The 23,689-nt window shown below is 40.0% G+C and overlaps 1 protein-coding gene across 1 annotated transcript in view; it reads right to left on the reverse strand.

The window, feature by feature from the left end:
- Positions 1–23,689, reverse strand: part of CNTN1 (contactin 1) — a 200,243-nt gene that overhangs the window by 163,713 nt on the left and 12,841 nt on the right. The window contains 1 exon segment of the mRNA XM_077807776.1: positions 3,060–3,186. Within this exon segment, the coding sequence (XP_077663902.1) occupies positions 3,060–3,186 (127 nt within the window).

Below are 23,689 nucleotides of genomic sequence, written 5' to 3' on the forward strand. Positions count from 1 at the left end.
TTGGAGACAGGTAGTATAGACAAACTCCTGCATAAATAGGGAAGAGACCAGCATGCACCTGGAGAGAAGACCAGGAGAGCTAAAAATTGAGCTCAGGGAAGGACTGAAGGTTTTGTGTTGGACTACTGTTTATCTCCAAAACAGAGTGGTTGAAGGCATCACAGTGACCAAAAAGCCTAAGGAAGACTGTTGGATAGACAGGAAAATGAAGACATTGTTCTGAGGTAACTATACCAGCAAGTAAGAATGCTGTTGAATTATGCTAACTGCAAATAAGTAAAAAAAAATCTCAGCAAGAAATACTCAGATCTGTTATTGAGTGGAAAATAAAGCTGTCAAGCAATTAAAAAATTAATTGCAATTAATCACGCTGTTACACAATAATAGATTACTATTTATTTAAATATTTTTGGGTGATTTCTACATTTTCAAATATATTGATTTCAATTATAACACAGAATACAAAGTATACACTGCTCAATTTATATTTATTTTTATTACAAATATTTGCACTGTAAAAAACAAAGGCAATAGTATTTTTCAATTCATCTAATACAGGTACTGTAGTGCAATCTCTTTATCATGAAAGTTTAACTTACAAATATAGAATTATGCACAAAAAATGACTGCATTCAAAAATAAAACAATGTAAAACTGTCAGGCCTACAAGTCCACTCAGTCCTACTTCTTGTTCAGCCAATCACTCAGACAAACAAGTTTTTTTTACATTTTCAGGAGATAATGCTGCCCACTTCTTACTTACAGTGTCACCTGAAAGTGAGAATTACAACATAGGCATTTGCATGGCATTGTTGTAGCCAGTGTTGCAAGATATTTAAGTGACAGATACGCTAAAGATTCATATGTCCCCTCCTGCTTCAACCACCATTCCAGAGGACATGCGTCCATGCTGATAACAGATTCTGCTCAATAACGATTCAAAGAGGTATGGACCGATGCATGTTCATTTTCATCATCTGAGTCAGATTCCACCAACAGAAGGCTGATTTTCTTTTTTGGTGGTTCAAGTTCTGTAGTTTCTGCATCAGAGTGTTGCTCTTTTAAGACTTCTGAAAGCATGCTCCACACATCATCCTTCTCAGATTTTGGAAGGCACTTCAGATTCTTAAATCTTGGGTCGAGCACTGTAGCTATCTTTAGAAATCTGATATTGGAACCTTCTTTGTGTTTTGTCAGATCTGCAGCAAAAGTGTTCTTAAATCAAACAGTATATGCTGGGTCATCATCCGAGACTACCATAATACAAAATATATGGCAGAATGCGGGTAAAATCATGGAGCGGGACACATACAATTCTCCTCCTAAGTGTTCAATCACAAATTTAATTAATGCATTTTTTTTAACAAGCATCATCAGCATTGAAATATGTCCTCTGGAATGGTAGTCAAAGCATGAAGCAGCATATGAATGTTTAGCATACCCAGCATGTAAATACCTCGCAATGCTAGCTACAAAAATGCCATGCAAACACCTGTTCTCACTTTCAGGTGACAATGTAAATAAGAAGAGGGCAGCATTATCTCTTGTAAATGTAAACAAACTTGTTTCTCTTAGCGACTGGCTAAACAAGTAAGACTGAGTGGACTTCTAGGCTCTAAAGTGTTACATTGTTGTGTTATGGAGTACTATTATGTAACAAAAAAATCTACATCTGTAAGTTTGTACACTACAGTACTTGTGTGAGGTGAATTGAAAAATACTATTTCTTTTGTCATTTTTACAGTGCAAATATTTGTAATCAAAAGTAATATAAATTGACCACTGTACATTTGGTATTCTGTGTTGTAATTGAAATCAGTATATTTGAAAATGTAAAAAAAATCCAAAATATTTAATAGATTTCAATTGATATTCAATTGTTTAACAGTGTGATTAAAACTGCAATTAATTGCAATTAATTTTTTGAGTTAATTACGTGAGTTAACTGTGATTAATCAACAGCCTAGTGGAAAACCTACAGTCCCCAAGGTGTTCACCACATCAGCTATCCTGCTGGTTTGGACTTTGAAGAAGTCCTAGTGGTGAGGGGGAAAAAAAGCCCTATTAGTCTCCACCATCACCATACTATAAGAACTCAAGAACTCTCTCTGTTACGAAGGATCAGAATCAGAATGAATTGTCCAGCCCCAGTGTTCTAGTCTCCTCTCAAGTTCTCCATTTATCATAGGTATTTTGTATAATCAAGTGATTTGCAAGGATGATGAGGTGAAAATGAACTTCTGGTAGGTGCTGTGTTGATGGTACAGTACAGTAGATGATCATAATCATATTATAGACATTGACAGAATAGCTCAGTGACTCAACTGTGTCTTCCTTCATACAACTCTTGACAGAAGACTAATTCTGTCAGTTTGTGAGAGCAGATGAATGAAATGGGTCCCTTGCCTTGAGAGGACTTAGGAGTCTGTCCCTACTTTGAAGGAGGTGCTTATCTGACCATGACAAGAATGTAAACTACCATGCTCTCATGACAAAAGATAAGCTCCAGAGTGTGTCCTTTGATGTGTGTTGAGCCTATTGTAGAGACCTATGGAAGACATGAGATCCTACACTTGCACAAAAGAATCAACCATCATGGACTGGTTCATTAAGAATATGAGGTTTATTATGACAGTGTTCATATTGCGAAACTCTAGACTAGCTGGTAGAAACATTTTAAAAAAATTCCATTAAAAAGCTTCTCATGTCTAGGATGACAATGGTGTCCCTGATTTTGACTGACAGGAAATGAAGGACGGTCTCCAAAGATCACAGCTAGGCTCCCAAAAACAAATTAAGAAACCTGAAAATGTTTCATGAAACACAATTGATATTTTCTGTCCAGGACTTCTCTAGACATCATTGCAAGCATAAGGAAAACTGTCTTCTTAATGAAAAAAATGCACAAACTTCAACTCATATGCGTCTAAGAAGACTGTACAGCCACCTGCTAAACTATTCATTCATTCATAATCAGCAAAATATATTTGAAATGTGAAATGAAATGGGTCTGAAATGCCTGGCAAGCCCTGTAATTCAAAACCAAGCTAAAGGTTTACTTGTAAGTTGGAAAAGGGATTGCTCGAGCTCTGCAGTTCATTGAAACTTGTCCATCTGTAGATTCCTCAGGGTAGATGGTATCAATGGGTTGCTCCTCAAACACTGGGCCATATCCTTTTCCATCCTCTGAAATAAAAATATAGGTTCACAATTAATATGTTAAGAAAGTAAATCTTACATAAGAATATAAGAACGGCCATACTGGGTCAAACCAAAGGTCCATCTAGCCCTGTATCCTGTCTTCTGAGAGTGGCCCATGCCAGGTGTTTCAGAGGGAATGAACAGAACAGATAATCATCTTGTGGTCGCATCCATGCTGCGTCTCCCATTCCCAGCTTCTGACAAACAAAGGCTAGGGGCACCATCCCTGCCAATCCTGGCTCATAGCCATCAATGGACCTATCTTCCATGAATTTATCTGGTTATTTTTTTAACCCTGTTATAGTCTTAGCCTTCAGAACATCCTGTGACAAAGAGTTCCACAGGCTGACTGTGCACTGTGTGAAGAAATACTTTCTTTTGTTTGTTTTAAACCTCCTGCCTATTAATTTCATTTGGTGACTTCTAGTTCTTGTGTTCTGAGGAGTAAATAACACTTCCTTGTTCACTTTCACCACACCAGTCATGATTTTATAGACCTCTACGATATCCCCCCTTAGTCGTCTCTTTTCCAAGCTGAAAAGTCCCAGTCTTATTAATCTCTCTTGAACCAATTTACATCATCCACACCTATTAATTTTGTATTGATTTTCATTAAGAAACAAACAATAAAAAATACAAAAGGCACACCCTTTATAACATGCTGTGTGTGTGGATGCTATTGGTTTGCTAGCCCTAAAAAAATGAAGTTCTGCATGCATCAACAAAACAAGCACATCATGGACATCAGTGCTGGCTTCCCTTCACTACTCTTCTTTGGGTCATTCTTGCCCTGGGGTGAAGGAGAAGGTAATTTAGATTCCATTTCCATTCATTTCTTACCCTCTCTGCTGACATTACCAACTAGGGTGACAATTAGTGCCAGGTCTGATGGAGGTATTTGTCATTTGGAGATCTGTCGACTAGGAATGCATTTGAGACCAACTCATCTGACATAGGCCAACATACTGCCAGCACTGATAGTGAGGACATGTGAGCTGGGACAAATACAAACGAGTGACCTAAAGCTGAATAGTCCCTTTTCCTATGATCTACAGAACACCAAGTTTTCATATGTATGGAATGAATCTTTACTGTACAGATAAAAGACTAACATGAAAGAGAATGAAGCTGAGCCTTCCTCTCCAAATCAAATTGCTCTCCTTTTATTCAGGCCCCTTGGAAAAGAAAAATGATGTTGCCACTTTGATGTAAGATGCTGCAGGCAAAGGTAAATTTATCATTGTATATTCAATTAAATCCCCAAAAAGCTGTTAAACGAAAGTTAAAGTTGATGTGATGGGAATAGGTTACATTCATGCTTGCACTGAAAAGTCAAGATTCACATGTTAGGAAATTCCAGAATTAAGGTTCTCTGAGCAATTCACATTTTTAAATAGCTTCATCCCCCATGCCCGTCCTCCTCCTGAGCTCCTGACCTCTTCACCTTGCTCTCTCTTCCCCTCCTCGCTCCCTGCATTCAAGTCAGGCTGCTTTCTCCCTCCTTCTCCACATTGCCAGGGCACCAGCAGGGGCTCTTAGTTCTGGTGACTGATGACGCAGTGGTCCCCAGCTGCCGGGAAGAGCAATTGCAGGGCATTCCTGTCTAGCCCCTGCAGCCCTAGGATGTAGCACGCACAGGGCGTATGTGCATTCCATAGTCTGCAGTATGCGCATTTATATGTTCTGGTGGAGAGCATGCTCAGTGCAGGTGGAATGTTAAGAGATTTTAACTGACAAACTCTAATAAGTCTCTAATGAGAGAATGTGAACTGATATTTTTCAAAGTGTTATAATTGGCTAAATGTAGCTAAATTTTCATGGGTACAGCAAAAGCTGCAAGCCAGATACCAGGGCCACTTCCCAGCCGAACAAAGTTCTTGCTCCAGAGCATGGAGTTGCTGCAGCTTCTCTACTAAATGAGAAAACTGAATGTGACTAAAATATCAGCTAATAAATTAGTATCAGCTATTTCATTCATTCCATAGGTTGATAAAAATTATATGTTTCTATAAAACAACAAAAAGTCCAATAATACACAGATGATATTTTTGTTATTCCTAATTCCCACATTTTTGGGCCAATATTTTTATTAGAAAAATATCCGAGATACTGATAAAGAGCTTGATCCTATTCTACTCAAATTTCCATTGCCTCAACTGGGAGCAGGTCCAAAGAGGTACTACATGCTGCAGCGTGGTCATGCAAATTCATTTATAACAACATCCAGGTAAGGAGGAGAGAGAATTGTCACAGAAGCAGAGGAGAACCGGAAAGATGGCGAGAGCAGCTGAAAAATGAATTCCTCTCTTTACTTTTACAGCATACCACTATTTAAAATTCATGTATTATTAAACCACATAAATATATCTTATACTGTAACACAGACAACAGGTATCTACTGATAGTGGGAGGCACAATTTAAAGGTTCCCCCCCCAGCACACGCCCTCTTATGCTCAGCGGCCCTATTTGCAAACCCGAGAGGTTAGCTCAGTGGGGAGAGGCAGCAGCAAAAGCAGTGGCTCTCCCTGCAGCTCCCAACTATTTTGCTGCTGCCTTCCCCCATCGGCCAGCCCCAAGAGCTGCCATGCAGGGATGGGAGCACTGCTGGCAAAGCCTGGCAGAAATCGGGGGGGAAGGGGAGGCACGTGGGGTCACCCCCCACCCCCAAATGCTTCACCTCTGAACTGTAAGCTCTTTTGGGTAGGAACGAAGTGTGTGTATAGGGCCTATAGTAATTGGGTTGCAAAGTTGAGTGAAGCTTCTGGGCACTTCTGTAAACAATCACCTCCACCAACAAACATTCAACCATGTAGTATACAGTGGCAGATTAACTGTTTCTATCTTGGGATTCAGATGATGTTACAACTTACTTACAAAATACGCCATTTCATATTTCGTGATTTCACCTGCACTCATTATTATACCATAGCAAGTGACTGTTTTGAACACCTTCCAAATATGCTATATAATGCCGACTCTGTTAGCATACATTTTGAATTCAGCTCCAGTTGACTGGGTTAGGAAGATCAGATGAGCAGGATACAAATCAAGAGAGGTAAATAATGTGAATATTTAATTCTCCATTACAAGCTGAGTGTGAACCAGAGATATGCAAACAGCATGAGTACTCCAGTATGATGAGGCTGCAGTGGGACTGGAGGATTGTGAGGGACTAGAAAGTCATACTTCAGATGAGACGGTCGGGAGCTGCAGGATCCCTCCCACCGCTTCTGGAAGCCCCCAGAGCTCAAACTGCAAATGTTTGTCTATATTTTGAGATCAAGACATAGTTGATTGGGGAAGTGAGAAGAAAGATCACATAAGGGACTGTGTGTCTAGGAGGAATGAAGGAAGAGATGGGCACAGTGGAGAACTCAGGGATGAGAAGGTAGAGAGGTCTTGTCTATACTGGTTAAAAATACAACTTGGAATTCCTCACTGGTGCAGCTCCAGAAAAGGTAGCACAGATGGAAGCAGGGCTCCATTTAATCCTACTCTGAACTCTGATCAGACTTATATGAAACAACTGGAAAAAAATGCTTGAGCCCTGTCTACACTACAGCTACCAAGGGAGCTGCACTGATAATGAATTACAAGTCTCATTTTTTTGCCAGTTAGATGTAGGAGAGGTGGAAAGAATGATGTATTAGAGAGTTAGTGAACAAGACCTACTGTCTGAGGGAAAGGAAAGAGGGATGAGTGAGGAAGATTACATGTATGTGTTTAGGATGTTAACTCAAGGCTGAGAAAAAGCTAATAGTTTAATAAAGACTATTCTTCCCTACTAAACTGAATCATTTATGTAATATTCAATAAAATACTAAATCTCTAAATGAATAAATGCATTTTTACTTTAAGAATCCATTTCCTAAAGAGACAAAGAGAATTTCAAATATAACCAAAATGTTGCATCCGAGAGATCTATACCACATTTGACCCAAGAATAAAAGAATAAATACTGTACTTCTCATATCAAAAAATTTACATACAATTTGGCTTCACTCACATCCCATGCTTTGCTCTTCATGATATTCCTCGATGCAAAATAAACATATTTAGCAGTGAAGGAGTTTCCATTTAAAAGACTTGCAAATAGTATTATGAGAGATGCATTAAGTTTAAAATTACATACTAAATATTCTAAATAAAAAAGATAACAAAGCTATTCATCATGTAATTCACTTTAGATATGTACATATTATTTCTCTTTCACAAGTCACCCAAAGATGCAGAACTCAGCCAGCTCTCCACTTGCATAGAGTAATGTGGGCGATATCATCCATTGAGGACCTCCATTGGAGGGAGAGTCTATGGAGAGGTCAGGTAAATATGTCATACAGAGATTTTCAAGGTTCCTCATTTAACAGTTTATTGGAATGTTCCAGGGAACATACATGACAGGTTGTGACACTGCTAGCATACAGCATGCTATGGCATCACGTGATTGCCCATTGGGCGAGTTTGATATTTCTATTAAAAAAAAGATACATTTCAAGTAAATTATATTTCAAATTTTAGTAAGCTATATGATTTCATTCTTCCTATCTGGGGCACTCTGCCAAATTCTAAAGTTGAGGGGTAGGATATTCAAAAAGCGCTGACATGTCTGAGGAGCCCCATTGAGAACTCACAGGGATGTGTGTGCTTTAGTAACTTAGGCACATTTGAAATTATGACTTGATATATTTTTCTTAATACTATTTGTGGATCAACTTTAAAATTAGATTAATACACCTTTATTATCTATACAATTGCACAATACAAAGTCTATACAATTACACAACAAAAACATATCAAACACATTCAGAAAAAGAGAGGTGATTTTGAAAGGCCAAAACAATGTTCCCAAATAATAATCAGAAACTACCCAAAGCAGTCATTTTCAATTCATGTCATGAAGTTTTGTCGAAGGTAAATGGAAAAAAAGTCCAGGGCATAATCAAAAGACTTAATCAGTACATACTAATTCTGTATATTTATTTCAGATTAAATGTGGCTTTTTCTACTCTGTATTAATATGTTGTACAAAAATAAACTAAACATTCAAGTAACTGTTAACCTTGCTGAAGTTTCCACTCAGCTAAAATAGTAGATAATTTATAATGTATTGATACTACCATTTCAAACCTCCAGAAATTTCAAGTCTCTTATAAGCTATAGCCATACAATGGATCAAACTCTCTGCTAGTGTGAACAGTTAATGCTGTGTACCATCAGAGAATGATCCTCTATCTGTACACAAATTAACACATTCTCAGGAGTAGTTATGCCCCTTTGCATTATTCAGCTAGTGTTAAGGGGCCATAATCCAGCCACAAATCAGCAGCAGAGAATTCCCCTGTCTTAAATTGTCATCCTCCTCGTATCTATGCAGCACCTTGGTGGTGCACCTAGGTGCAGTTGGACCTTGAACCTCTACAATTGCACCTCCCTATGTAGGGGCCATTTGTCAGGGGTGTGGAAGAGCACCACTCCACTGCACCAATCCTCCACAGGCTGAAGACCACAAATCAGTGGTGTAACAGAGTTGCCTGGCAACAGCTCTGAGGGGTGTAGAGCAGGCCCTCAAAATACGAGAGCTGGAACCTGCTGTCTGAGGCATGCCCCTGCACGGTCCACTCCCCACACTAAACAGAACTCTGGAACAGAAAAGGATATGCCCCACAGACAGATGCAATTATAGTCCACAGCTGTGGCATCTCAGATACCACAATGTGATGTGTGTGACTAACTGGTTACTTTCTAATGATGGCCATAATGTGGTAGGTAAAGTTCAAAATTCTCTCTAACCTTTTCTAAATCTGCAAGTAATATTTTAAAAGGATTAACTGGTATTCCCTATCTTTATAATCAGGACTACCACTAGCAAAGATGATAACTTCAAATAAAAGGTAAAAAAACTAAAAAGTTTAACTGTGTCCCCTATATAGATCTGCTTTTCAATTTTTATTTCCATTTTTTCTTGCCATCAGTCTCTTATGCCAGGAGCAGATTTTTTACCTCAGTATTTGTTTAGTTACAGAATTCCTGCTTTCATTAATTACATTTGCTGTTTCCACATTTAAAGATTCAGGGCCAAATTCATCCCTGCTGTAATTATACAGACTTTCATTTACTTATGCTAGTCTTGAATTTGTTATAATCATTAACAGACAAAGCAGACAAATTCCAACTTGATTTACATCCTGTGCAATAAATTACATCCTGAAACGTCAATGAATTCAGTAGGATTGCGTAGTGGGGCAGATTGCTACACCAGTCAGGAAGGGGTTAACGAACTTCTGTGGGCACAATCAGCCCAACCTGGTACACGTGTGAGGCTTGTCAAACCAGGAGGGGGTGAGTCTTTAAGACAGAAGATCCAAACCCAATCCAGGATTGCACTTTGAAGTGAGCAGAACTAGAACACAGAGCTCTCTAGTTCCAGAGGGCAGGGGCCACTTACTGGGAAAGTGTTAAAGAGCTGTTATATTTAGACCCAGCAGAGAAGGAAATAGACATAGGGAAAACTGATAGAAAGACAGCTATCGCCTTGTTCTGGCCACAAAATAGAAACTAAAATGAAAGTAAAACTCTGCACTGAGCTCAGAGAACCTAATCATTTAAAGCGGCAGGACATCACGTTCCTCCACTTCTGTTTAAAATACTTTCCACATACACACACATTGTCATTTACATGGTTACTGAAAACACTGTATCAGCAGTTCTCAAACAGAGGTCCAAGGCCCCCTGGTGGGCACGAGTAGCCGCCCAGCTCTGAAGGCAATGCAGAAGTAAGGGTGGCAATACTGTGACCCCCATAAAATAATCTTGCCACCGCCCTGCAACTCCCTTTTGGGTCAGGACCCCCAATTTGAGAAACACTGGTCTCCCCCCATGAAATCTGAGAAGTGTAGGGTAAAAGCACACAAAAGACCAGATTTCATGGCCTGTGACATGTTTTTCATAGCCATGAATTTGGTAGGGCCCTAGGCATAAGTCAGGGAAACACTGGGTGTCTAAGCTTACCTGATGAAACAGCACCCCAGTGGCATTTTTGTTTTATCTACTTAAAAATTGTGAGGTTAACTTGTGAAAGTTGTAGAACAGGAAAGTCAAATCTAAGTCCTGCATTTTTAAAGAGATTTTAAAATATGCTAAGTTTTCAGAGTTGATAAGTTTACAGTTCTTCATTCAAAAACACACCAATTAAACATTGTTACTGTTAGTATTGGAGCTTCAGGCTGGTGCCAGCTTTGCTTTCATTTACTCCAGCATAAGCTGAGGCTGGTCTACACTACAGACTCAGGTCCTCACCCTGAGCCATTCAGCTATACCAACCAAACTCTTGGTACAGACAACGCTATGTCAATGGGATGGCTTCTCTCGTCAACATAGCTACTGCCTCTCGGGGAGTTGGAGTACCTACACCAGCGAGAGAAGCTCTCCTATCAGCATAGGTAGCGTCTTCACTAAGCGCTAAAGCAGTGCAGCTGCATCGGGGAAGCTGTGCCGCTGAAGTTCTGTACGTGTAGACAAGCCCGCAGAGTAACTCCAACAACTTCAACAATCTGGACATCTGTCAGCAAAGAACTCATCTGAGACCAAATCGTTTCATACATTGCAAGCCAATAAATTGACATCACATGGCAGTGAATTTTGCTCAGTCCATATCTAAGCTGCATGTGAACCAGTGACATACAGCCATTAGGTCCCAGTGACATTGACAGTAAAGGAGTTCCTGATTATTATTATTATATATTATTAAGCACCAATAGCTTGCAGTTACCCAAGTGAAAATGGCCTGGAATCATAGAATCACAGAATCATAGAATATCAGGGTTGGAAGGGACCTCAGGAGGTCATCTAGTCCAACCCCCTGCTCAAAGCAGGACCAATCCCCAACTAAATCATCCCAGCCAGGGCTTTGTCAAGCCGGACCTTAAAAATATCTAAGGAAGGAGATTCCACCACCTCCCTAGGTAACACATTCCAGTGTTTCACCACCCTCCTAGTGAAAAAGTTTTTCCTAATATCCAACCTAAACCTCCCCCACTGCAACTTGAGACCATTACTCCTTGTTCTGTTATCAGCCTATATTGATGTATGTTAGAATCTTTGTCTTTTTCACAAGAAAAAATGTGCAGACAGCCATGGAATCAACATCTATTTTCATACCTCATTTCATATTGTATATACTGGTCACCACAAACCTACTCACAATCTGAATTTCAAAAGACAGTAGCTGAAAACCTGCATTACAGGAAAAAACTTTCATATTGTTCAAAAGAAATACCAACAGTGCCAGGCTTTGTCATTTCACCTAAAATATGTTATTTTAATAACAGAACTCATCCTCCTGGGAACTCTGAAACTTTGTTTTTACTTATTCTTAATGTGTATGGCTACACTGTGCCTGTTAAGCACAGCCCAGAGTATGGGGCAGTGCATAACCAGACCACCCTAGGGGAAACACTAAAGCGCATGAGCACATGCTGACACGGCCTTACAGGGGGCTGCTTTCACTCACCACTGCACTGGTCTTGCTCTACAGGCTGATGCAGAGGAGAGCAGGACCATAACCCTACACCTCTCTGGCAAATTGAAGCACCATGCACCCACAAGGGCGGAGGAAGGGAGCAATCCCTGACATCAGATTTTTTTATTTTTTTTTTTAGTTTTTACCTTTATTAAAGATGTTTACAATAATTACTCCTCAATAGCATACTTTATACTATTGTTCATCCAGAAAGGTTTGCTGTTAGATAAAGTTTACATATTGTGACAGGGTCAGATGCAAGGATTGCAATTTTGCCTAGCCTTTACACAGGTTGCATGTGACAAATGGAGTGGAAGGCTTTTTCCATCCTCCTCCAAAATGCATACCCTTACATGGCATTCAGCAGAACTTAGTGCTTCTCAGCAATGTCTTGTCCTCATTAACTGCTCCCTTTAATCCCTGATGATTCAGCTGATCCACAGATTCTTTTGCAGACTTCCTGCTTCAGATATACTTAAAGCAGCTCTACTTGTTTGTTTTTACACCGTTAGTAATTTGATCTTGGAAATCCATTTTGGCCTTGCAATTTCCCTCTTGCTTATTACTGCCAGCTGTATTTTGTACTCATACTTGTTTGCTTCACTAGGTTAAGATTTCCAAAATTTGAAAAAAGATTTGTTTGGCTCAAATAACCTCTCAAACTTTGCCATTTAGCCATATTAGTTTTCTACTGGCTTTCTGTATGTTCAATGGCACAGAAGTCTTCTGAGACTCTAATATTTTTTTTAAGTTTTTTAAGTTTAAGTTTTTCCAATGGTCAGGATTTTACTTCTGATTTGGGGCTTTATGACTAACTTCCCCATTTTATTCACATCTCTTTTTCTAAAGTTTGGTGTCACTTTTTTGGATCCCTACTTGCCCTCATCCATGTTGAGCCTAATGATATTCTCTTCACTATTTCTTAGTGCAAAATAGAGTAGTAAAAAAAAAAAAAAAAAGGCAGCAAAAGACTGGCTTTGCATGATCATTCATTCTGTTCTCCATATGCAATAATGAAGATTTTAACAATGAAAATATTTACATACTGTTTAGTTAGTAGGCAATTATACTAACCAGACTATATATATAACCTTGTTCCCAAAATCTATTTCAGTAGACAAGGAGATGTGTAAATAATTTCTGTCTTCAAGGGGACAGCAAAGATTTAGTCTCTGCTGCATCACCATCCATCCCAATCACTTTCAGCCAAGCCAATTTATTTTATCTTCAGCTAAATTAATCCTTACATGTATGTAATTTAGTTTTGAAAATCAATTTTATTCACCGATTAAGGATAATGCCATGCAGTAAAGCTATGATTTATAATTATACCAGCCTATATGGTGTGTATCTTATGTGCACGTCCCTGTGTGCACGAGGGGGCAGAGTGGGGGAAGCTGGACGTATACCGTAAAATACTAGCCTCATCATTTTTATATTTCATAGTGGGATGTACTGAGGAGACTGTTTTCCCACAGGGAAATTTTTAAAAAAATAGCCTTTAAATTCTAATCTGAAGTTTTCCTTTGTCTCATTGGTAGTCACACAGATTTTGGATACTGCAGCTGTTTTTTTACAGATGTTTGACCCTGATTTATGCCAACAGCCTTGAAACATAAAACCCTTTAATTGTCCCTTTTAATGTATAATCAGGGCTAGTAGCACTCTATGGTATCTCAACCTAGGGTGATGAATGCAGCATAAAACCCAGCAAGGTTAGATAGATAATGATAAAATTATGTTAGATAGACAGAAGGAAAGATTCTGCTCCCTGCTATGCTGTTGTAAATGCAGAATCCAAATCACAGATTTTGGATTTACATTTCTGCAACTGAAAGTAAAATCTCACCCAGATGCCTCCAGCTGTGCTCCCAGAATGGGTGGCTAGTGGCTTGCATCCAATCTTTGGCAGTGACTACAAATGTGGGAGACTGATACTGAGGTATTCCCACCACCTCCACTGGCAACTGCATAACAAAGAGGCTATGGGAAGCATATTTTCTACCTCTCCTAATTTGATGCCGATCCACAAGGAAGAGAGCAGTGGAGGCCCATTTCTACTACTGCTGTGAAATCCAGTTATGATGATTGCTTTAATTTGTATTACAGCAGTGCCTAGGAAACCCAATCAAGAATCAGGGTCCCATTGTATAGTCATGCAACAAAGACAACAGGCCCTGCCCCAGAGAGAGGATTCGTCCATTCCTATGCAGCAGAAGGGCACAACTGCAGTCTCTGCACTCCCTGGAGTGCTTGGACTCCTCCCCACATCATTTGCTCCCTAGGGTTTCGGACATCCCAAAGGGTGCAGAGAGGAACAGGGATGAGGCAGAGCCATGGCCCCATGTGTATGCATTTCCTCAGCCCCAGAGAGCTCTAAGCAAAAATCTTTCGGTGGGTGCTGTTACCAATTTAAACATCTTTCTCCATGGACATGGGGTAGAAATCTACCACATCGTCATTTCAGCGCCACACTTGGGGACATCATTTCCTTTCAGATGATTTATCAGTGAATCTTTCCAACAGGCCATTCATTTGATATAATGATTCTATGGATTAATTTCTGTCAGTACAGGTCCTGCATTTGGGCCCACAAGTGATAAATCATGGGAGGGATAGCTTTAATTAGAAAAGCATTGGGGTGAGAAATTGTTGTCCCTCTGTGTAACCAATGTACCATCTAAGTCTGTTTATAAAGCAGTATTTAGTGATTGACTGAACCTACTGAGTTGGTCCGCATGCAACTGAAGAGACAGGCTGTGTAGCATCAAGTAAGAATACACTCAGCAAGTTTTTTTTCATATAAGTGAGACAAGGAGAAATAGCTTTGGTGAGACACAAACATCAGAGAAAGGAACAATCAGAAGGACAAAGAAAGCAGCTAGATACGTGGACACTGAAAATCCATTTTCACTAAATTCCTATACATTCAATGGATTTAGGGTCCCCCTCCACATTTTTGGAATTTAGAATAAGCATGAAATTAAAGAATTAGAGTTAGCTTAAGTTGGGTTAAGGAAATGTGTGTTGTAAAGAAAGGCCCTGACTAGCAAGTAGAAGGAAGGCCTTGAAAACCACAAGTTATATGGCGAGAAGGAATGAAGCAGAAAGGATGTTTGGTCCAAAGAATATCTAATGAGATAAGGGGAAGTTTATAAAAAGTAGGCCTCCGATCGATAGGGATGACTGCAGATGGCATTAAATGAGACAAAGAGAATCTGCCTTAGAAGAAGCCAACATGGACCTTTCCACTCCACATACCAGTGTTATCTAAAAAGTAAGGCCTATATGAACCCAGGTGCAACCAAAAAAGCTACTGGTCAGGAGGAAGGAGGATAGGCCGTGGGGAGAAAGGGAGGTTATAAATCTTACCTGGAGTAAGACTGGAAATAAGGGTGAACCTATCTCAAATTGGTTGTTAGCTAAAGTAGTAATTGGCTATCCTATCGTTTGTTTGTTGATGGGTATAAATCATGCTGGAGTACGCCTGGACGAGATGGTTTTCCCTAGCTCTGACCTGTTTGTAAGTAAACTGATCACATGCTTATACATATTTTATTACTGTATTCGAGGTAATAACTTTTTGTCAAGCTGATAGGCATGTATAGACCATTTGTATAAAATACCATTTGGCTTTTGGGCTTAATAAAGGAATATATCGTTAAATTAGTGTTTGGTAGTCTCCCATATTAAGAATTCCAAATATTAATAATAATTCCAACACCAAAGTTTTCCTATCTAATTAAGTTTTCATTTAAAAAAAAGCTTTTCTTCATATGCACCTCACTTTACAAATCTCCCTAATGCCAAACTAGCCTATGCTTCCCCAACCTTGCATCCCCTATCTCCCAAACTCCTCCCTTTTCCCTCAGGAAAAGGACGCTCCTGAACTGACCCTGTGTGAACATTTCCCTAAGCTTGGAGACCTGGATGGAACTTCATTTGCAGTTCATCAACAATATTTCTTGCTCTGCTATACAGGTTGTATCAGGGTGTCATGTCATGTTTGTTCCTTAACAAGACTTAATTGCAAGATCTCTGCACTATTTCCAGCTCCTTGCAGTGTGGGGAGTGGTAAAGTGGACCAAAGCCAGGGTTTCACTTGTGATAAAGAGATACACTAACCAAAAATGCTGGCTGTTAGATAACCTGAATTGTTGACATAAGTTTTTGTGGGGTAGCTCCAATGACTTCTGAAGTTACATCAGAGAGAGATCAGAACTGGGCATACAGTGCCTTAGTATATCTGGTATTAAGACAGAGGATCCAGTTCAAGTACAGCTTAAGAAATATCCAGTGAATTCCTTCAAATTTTGGAATATTGCTCACTGATTCCAGTTACTCCTGGTCAAACAACTCACACATGCAGTATATAAAAGGCACACACACACACAGGCATACTAGCAGTTTTAATTCAAGAACTGCATAACAGTTGAAAGAAACTTAGAGAAAAAAAGGAAAAACCAGAAAAGATGCAATGTGTTAATTAGGAGATTCATCTAATATTAATTAGAAATTGTTTTAGATTTAATATTTATCATGTAACCATCCGTGAGATTCAAATATGTTTATTTTCTTATATTCAGTAACGACTATCTTGGACTTATGACAGATATGTGGGGAGATCATTTAAATCTCATCTGGAAGGTTTTTTATAGAAATGCTTGGGGTCCAATTTATATGTATAAATTACTTATACAGCTAATGCCTGTCTCTTCACTATACTCATTCTTGCATGTGAGACAATCAACCAATTATTCAGTTTGATACATAGTAAGGCACAAGATATCAGAAACCACTTTACAGGAGTTTTACTAGTTGTGTTTTATGTCCCTAAAATTGAGAATATAATTGTCAATCCTGCTTGAGACTTTTATTCATCATGGGTTTCATATCTATTTATAATGATTTCCTCAAGTGTCTCTCATTCAGTGATATGTCATCCATCATGTTAGTTCTTCTGTGAGTCCACTTGCACAGAAGAAAAAACAATGCAGGAAGTGATGAGATTCCTCAAATCTAATAATCTCATACTGGAATTTCACAAAAATCATGAGAATAAATATTAACTCATAACAAGCCCTGTTCATAACTTTACTGGCAAAAAGATTTGCCCAGGACTTGTTATGAGTTAATATTTATTCTCATATTTTTTGAGAAATCCCATTATGAGAGCATGTGATTTAAGACATGTATTCATTCCCTGTATTTCATATAAGAGTGTTTTTTTTTCTTTTTTCTGTACAAGATGACATATAGAAGACCTAGGCTACTTTATTATCATGCAGAAGCTACAGTTCCATAAACTGACATAACATGGAACCAGCCTTCAATCCATCATGGAAGGCTGGTTCCATGTTATGTCAGTTTACGGAACTCACATTTTTGAAATCTACAATATGAAATTCCTATGTAGTTAGTCATGTTTACTCCTAAACCTAGATTATTTCACTCAACTATTTATTAATTACTATTATTACTGTGAACCTCATTGGTAACATTTTACATCTTTTTTGAAATTTACAGTAAGAGCCCATATTAGATGTCAGGGAAAAAATTAACAACTTATATGGATCTTAGAAAATCCTTTCCTGAACTTGCACCTGCAATGGATTTTTCAATGAATCATCCAACACACTGGATATTAGAATCTGGTGATTAGGATGACAGATTTGATGGTTACGGTTACAAGGAAATCAGCATTTAAGATTAGACCACCTCACCCAAATGAATGCAGATTTTGTTTTAACTGGTGACTTTTAGTAGGTTTCTATTTGTCGCTCTATTCTCTCTATTCCAACATGTTTTTAAATCTTATCACATTCTTAAATCAAAACACAAAAAACGGAGTCATAATTGAATTTTAAGAAGAGAAACAGCTAGTCAACATCTAGCACACTCAGGTTCTTGAAATGGGTCCCAGATCAGGCATTATCACAAGGGGCATTAATCAGAGAGAACAGTATGCATATATCAAACAGAATGTTAGTATGTAAACTACCATAAGCACAGACTAAAGGAGGAAAAGGTGATGGATATTACTGAAATGTAGTGAACAGTTGGCAATCTGTTCAATAAAACATATGGGGTTATATACACACAGGCCCTGCGAGGACCATCTGTTCAGACACTACACTGCATAGATCCTTAGGCCCTGATCATGCAAACATTATACGCTCGCTTAATTCTACTACTGTGAATAATCCCATTCATTTCAATAGATCTATTCACGGTACAAAGGTTAAGCATGTGCGTAAGTGTTTTCAGGATAAGGACTCGCTAGGTGTTCATTGGGGTCAGTGCTAAAGAAAGCAGATCCTGGAGTGAATGAATAAACTTCCACTCACCTGGAAGAGCTTCAGAATAAAGTGGCAGGAGATTAAATGGTTTTCAAGAAGCAGAAATTCTGTATATTTGTACATAAACAACAACATTTTTTTAAAACTGTAAAGCTGAAACGCTGGGAAATCTTTCCTTGAGTGTGTTTAAAATGGACAAAATCGTGCATTTTGGAGGTAAAATCAAAACACACTGTCAAGGATGAATATACAACAGTTTTATAATGAGCAAACTTTGCATGATACAGTATTCTCCTTACTGGGAAAATATTTCTGGTGGGGGAGGAGAGTTTCCCAAGAAAATATTTAAATAGTACATTTTAGAATGTATACTTGGGCAAGGAAGGAAGCTACCACTATTTATTAAAAACAATGACCGTAAGCTGACTTGGTTGAGTTCTTTTAGGGCTCTATCCTGTGAAGCACTTAGCACTTTGTCCTTGATCCAACAAGAGACTTAAACACATTTACCTTTAAGCATGTAAGTAGTCCCAAATCCATGGGCCTTACTCATGCGTTTAAAGTTAAGCTTATGATTAAGGGCTTTGCTGGATCAAGACACATGTGTGCTGCTCAGCACTTTGAAGGATACAGTCCTTAATCTGACCCCCCAAACTTAAGAAAAATGCTTTAAGTATACGGATAGGTAACCTTTCAATGTGATCTCCTAACAGCCAAAATCTGAGAGGTGCTGAGCTTCTCAAACACCTGTAACTCCCACTTAGAGCAGGATGTGCAAGGCTTGAATCCCGGGGACTTGGGCATGAGCACACCGAAGAAACCAGCTGGGGTGGAGGGTAAACCCCCCAACCCAACTACCACTATCTACAACAAAAACAAAGAACTATCAAGAAAAGCAAACAACGACTAACTACAACACTAGGGAAAACGTGGAGAACTTGCAGAGCAAGACACCACGGTTCCAAAGACCATCACAGGCGGTAAGAAGGAACTGAGGGGGCGCTGGGTCATATATTGAGCACTGTCATAAACATACAGCTACGGGTAGCATAAAATCCCTCCTTTACCTGTAAAGGGTTAAGAAGCTCAGATAGCCTGGTTGGTACCTGACCAAAAGGACCAATAAGGGGAGAAGATATTTTCAAATCTGTGGGGAAGATTTTTGTTTTGTGTTTCTTTGGGTTCTCTCCGGGACAGCGAGGAACCAGGGCAGGGAAAATACATCTCCTAAAGCCATACCTGAACTAAGCATCTAAGATTACAAATTGTAAGTAATAGGAAGGAAATCCGTTAGATTACCTTTTGTTTTAGATTGTGAATTTTCCCTAGGCTAAGAGGGAGGTTTTATTCCTGTTTTTTTTTTTTTTTGTAACTTTAAAGTTTTGCCTAGAGAGGAATCCTCTGTGTTTTGAATCTGATTACCCTGTAAAATTACCTTCCATCCTGATTTTACAGAGGTGCTTCTTTTACTTTTTCTTTATAATAAAGTTCTGCTTTTAAGAACCTGATTGGTTTTTAGTGTCCTAAAAACCCAAGGGGCTGGTCTGTGCTCACCTTGTTTACTCTCAAGCCTCCCCAGGAAAGGGGGTGAATGGGTTTGGGGGATATTTTGGGGAAACAGGAACTCCAAGTGGTCCTTTTCCTAAATCTTTGTCACTCACTTGGGGGTGGCAGCGATACTGTTCCAAGGACAAGGAAGAATTCGTGCCTTGGGGAAGTTTTTAACCTAAGCTGGTAGAGATAAGCTTTTAGGGGGTCCTTCATGCGGGTCCCCACATCTGTACTCTAGAGTTCAGAGTGGGGAGGGAACCCTGACAAGCGCCATGGAGGCACCACTCCAGGGGGCTCCACAGCCGACCCGATGGATGCTGCTAGGGGAAAATCTTTCCAACGGCTGTGCACGCAACGCACGCACACCTAAATGGAATTGATATGAGCAAGCACTAGAAGGAGAATATGACTTACCAGCATTAGAGAGGCTCATGGCCTGTACCAAGACAGTTTGGAAAAGAGCCAGAAACATACTCTGCAAGGCTCACAGGAAGATAAACAATGCACTTTCATGTTTCCGAGCATTATGGTCATGCAGCACATCATGATTATTTATTCACTAGTACCATCGGTGCTGCACAAAGTGCTCTTGTCAGACAAAGCAGGAACATGGTGGAGGCCATAAATGGACATATGTACATTCACCCACTTTTTATTTTAAGAGGCAAGTGTATTCCCCCCCCCCTCACTTTAGCAACTGTGAGTACCATATGGTATGGAAAAAAAGTTTAAATAATGTCAATTCAACTCCCCAGTTCACAACATGTGTCTTTGAAGCTCTTGCCTTGGAAAAACTCCAAGAGATATATAATTTAAGATCTGTATTTCACTCCTCTCATAATAAGAATGGGGCATGCTGCACTTCACAGTGGGGCCTCATTGACTATTGTAGCATTGTGTCCGTGACCATAAAGATCATGGACCTGGCACATCATAACACTGCTAGAAAGTTGCCATCAACTTCATGAATAACATATCAGCATAGGCCAATGAGGGTATGTCTACACTGCAGCTAGGAGTGTGCCTCCTAGCCTAGTAGATAGACGCGTTAGCTCAAGCAGTGTGAATATTGCAGCATAGGTGACGATATCAGCCAGCTGCCTGAGTAAAAGATTGCCCAACCCCCTGGGTTTGGGCGTGGGTGGCTAGCCAATGCCACAAAGTCTACACTGCTATTTTTAGTGTGCTAATTCAAGTGGAGTTGGCACACATCTCTCTATCCAGGCTGGGAGGTATGCTCCCAGCTGTAGTGTAGACATACCCTGAGGGGTTAGATGGATATTGGTTCCCAAGAACACTTTACCACTTGGACAGAAAGAACACCCATTAAAAAGTAGTCGCACCTTCTTCTGTACAAAGTGACTAGATTGTCTTCGGGCAGACAAATAGTATACTACTAGATTAAAGAAGGTAGGAAAACTGCAATTATCTATGCCCAGCTACCAGTGAGATCACTGATTAACTATGGTATATCACACAGTTGGGGTGGATTTTTTTCTTTTTCTAGTTTAAAAGTTAAAAGTGAATTTAGTGCATATGAAAAGTATCAGCATCAGAACTCCAGTTTTACTTTTCTAAAGAACAGATGCAGCATAGGCACAGGACAGTATACATTTCTCCACAATGATCTACTCTGCTTATCAATGAAAGAGTCACTTTAGTCCTTTGCTTCTCTTCTGAGACTGCCAACAAAGACGTCAATAAATATTTTGTAATAGTTTGTAATTATATTTACACACATGCATCATGTCCATTAGAAGACTTAAGTTCAAATTTTCACAAGCACCCAAGGTACATAGGAACCTCAGCCTCACTTCCAAAACTGACTTTGGACCTATTGACTTTCAGTGACACTTAGGGACTTAGGGCGAAGTTTTCAAAAACGCTTAAGACTGTAAAATCATCTTGCACAGGCCAAACAGCCATTAGAATGGCAAAAGGTTACAGTCAGTACTTTGTGGAAAGTAATTGTGGAAAAGCAGCATCACTTGCCCCATAACCTCAGCCATGCGGAACGCAATGCCATCCACAGCCTCAGAAACAACTCTGACATCATAATCAAAAAGGCTGACAAAGGAGGTGCTGTTGTCATCATGAATAGGTTGGAATATGAACAAGAGGCTGCTCGGCAGCTCTCCAACACGAGTTTCTACAAGCCATTACCCTATGATCCCACTGAGAGTTACCAAAAGCAACTACAGCATATGCTCAAGAAACTTCCTGAAAAAGCACAAGATCAAATCCGCACAGACACACCCCTGGAACCCCGACCTGGGATATTCTATCTACTACCCAAGATCCATAAACCTGGAACTCCTGGGCGCCCCATCATTTCAGGCATTGGCACCCTGACAGCAGGATTGTCTGGCTATGTAGACTCCCTCCTCAGGCCCTACGCTACCAGCACTCCCAGCTACCTTCCAGACACCACTGACTTCCTGAGGAAACTTCAATCCATCGGTGATCTTCCTGATAACACCATCCTGGCCACTATGGATGTAGAAGCCCTCTACACCAACATTCCACACAAAGATGGTCTACAAGCCGTCAGGAACACTATCCCCGATAATGTCACGGCTAACCTGGTGGCTGAACTTTGTGACTTTGTCCTTACCCATAACTATTTCACATTTGGGGACAATGTATACCTTCAGATCAGCGGCACTGCTATGGGTACCCGCATGGCCCCACAGTATGCCAACATTTTTATGGCTGATTTAGAACAACGCTTCCTCAGCTCTCGTCCCCTAAAGCCCCTACTCTACTTGCGCTATATTGATGACATCTTCATCATCTGGACCCATGGAAAAGAAGCCCTTGAGGAATTCCACCATGATTTCAACAATTTCCATCCCACCATCAACCTCAGCCTGGTCCAGTCCACACAAGAGATCCACTTCCTGGACACTACAGTGCTAATAAACAATGGTCACATAAACACCACCCTATACCGGAAACCTACTGACCGCTATTCCTACCTGCATGCCTCCAGCTTTCACCCTGACCACACCACACGATCCATCGTCTACAGCCAAGCTCTGCGATACAACCGCATTTGCTCCAACCCCTCAGACAGAGACAAACACCTACAAGATCTCTGTCAAGCTTTCTTACAACTACAATACCCACCTGCGGAAGTAAAGAAACAGATTGATAGAGCCAGAAGAGTTCCCAGAAGTTACCTACTACAGGACAGGCCTAACAAAGAAAATAACAGAACGCCACTAGCCGTCACCTTCAGCCCCCAACTAAAACCCCTCCAACGCATTATTAAGGATCTACAACCTATCCTAAAGGATGACCCAACACTCTCACAAATCTTGGGAGACAGGCCAGTCCTTGCCTACAGACAGCCCCGCAACCTGAAGCAAATACTCACCAACAACCACATACCACACAACAGAACCACTAACCCAGGAACTTATCCTTGCAACAAAGCCCGTTGCCAATTGTGCCCACATATCTATTCAGGGGACACCATCACAGGGCCTAATAACATCAGCCACACTATCAGAGGCTCGTTCACCTGCACATCCACCAATGTGATTTATGCCATCATGTGCCAGCAATGCCCCTCTGCCATGTACATTGGTCAAACTGGACAGTCTCTACGTAAAAGAATAAATGGACACAAATCAGATGTCAAGAATTATAACATTCATAAACCAGTCGGAGAACACTTCAATCTCTCTGGTCACGCAATCACAGACATGAAGGTCGCTATCTTAAAACAAAAAAACTTCAAATCCAGACTCCAGCGAGAAACTGCTGAATTGGAATTCATTTGCAAACTGGATACTATTAATTTAGGCTTAAATAGAGACTGGGAGTGGCTAAGTCATTATGCAAGGTAGCCTATTTCCTCTTGTTTTTTCCTCCCCCCCCCCCCAGATGTTCTGGTTTAACTTGGATTTAAACTTGGAGAGTGGTCAGTTTGGACGAGCTATTACCAGCAGGAGAGTGAGTCTGTGTGTGTATGGGGGTGGGTTTTTGGAGGGGGGTGAGGGAGTGAGAGAACCTGGATTTGTGCAGGAAATGGCCTAACTTCATTATCATGCACATTGTGTAAAGAGTTGTCACTTTGGATGGGCTATCACCAGCAGGAGAGTGAATTTGTGT

Source organism: Eretmochelys imbricata, chromosome 1, assembly GCF_965152235.1.
Source record: "Eretmochelys imbricata isolate rEreImb1 chromosome 1, rEreImb1.hap1, whole genome shotgun sequence".
Taxonomy (NCBI): domain Eukaryota; kingdom Metazoa; phylum Chordata; order Testudines; family Cheloniidae; genus Eretmochelys; species Eretmochelys imbricata.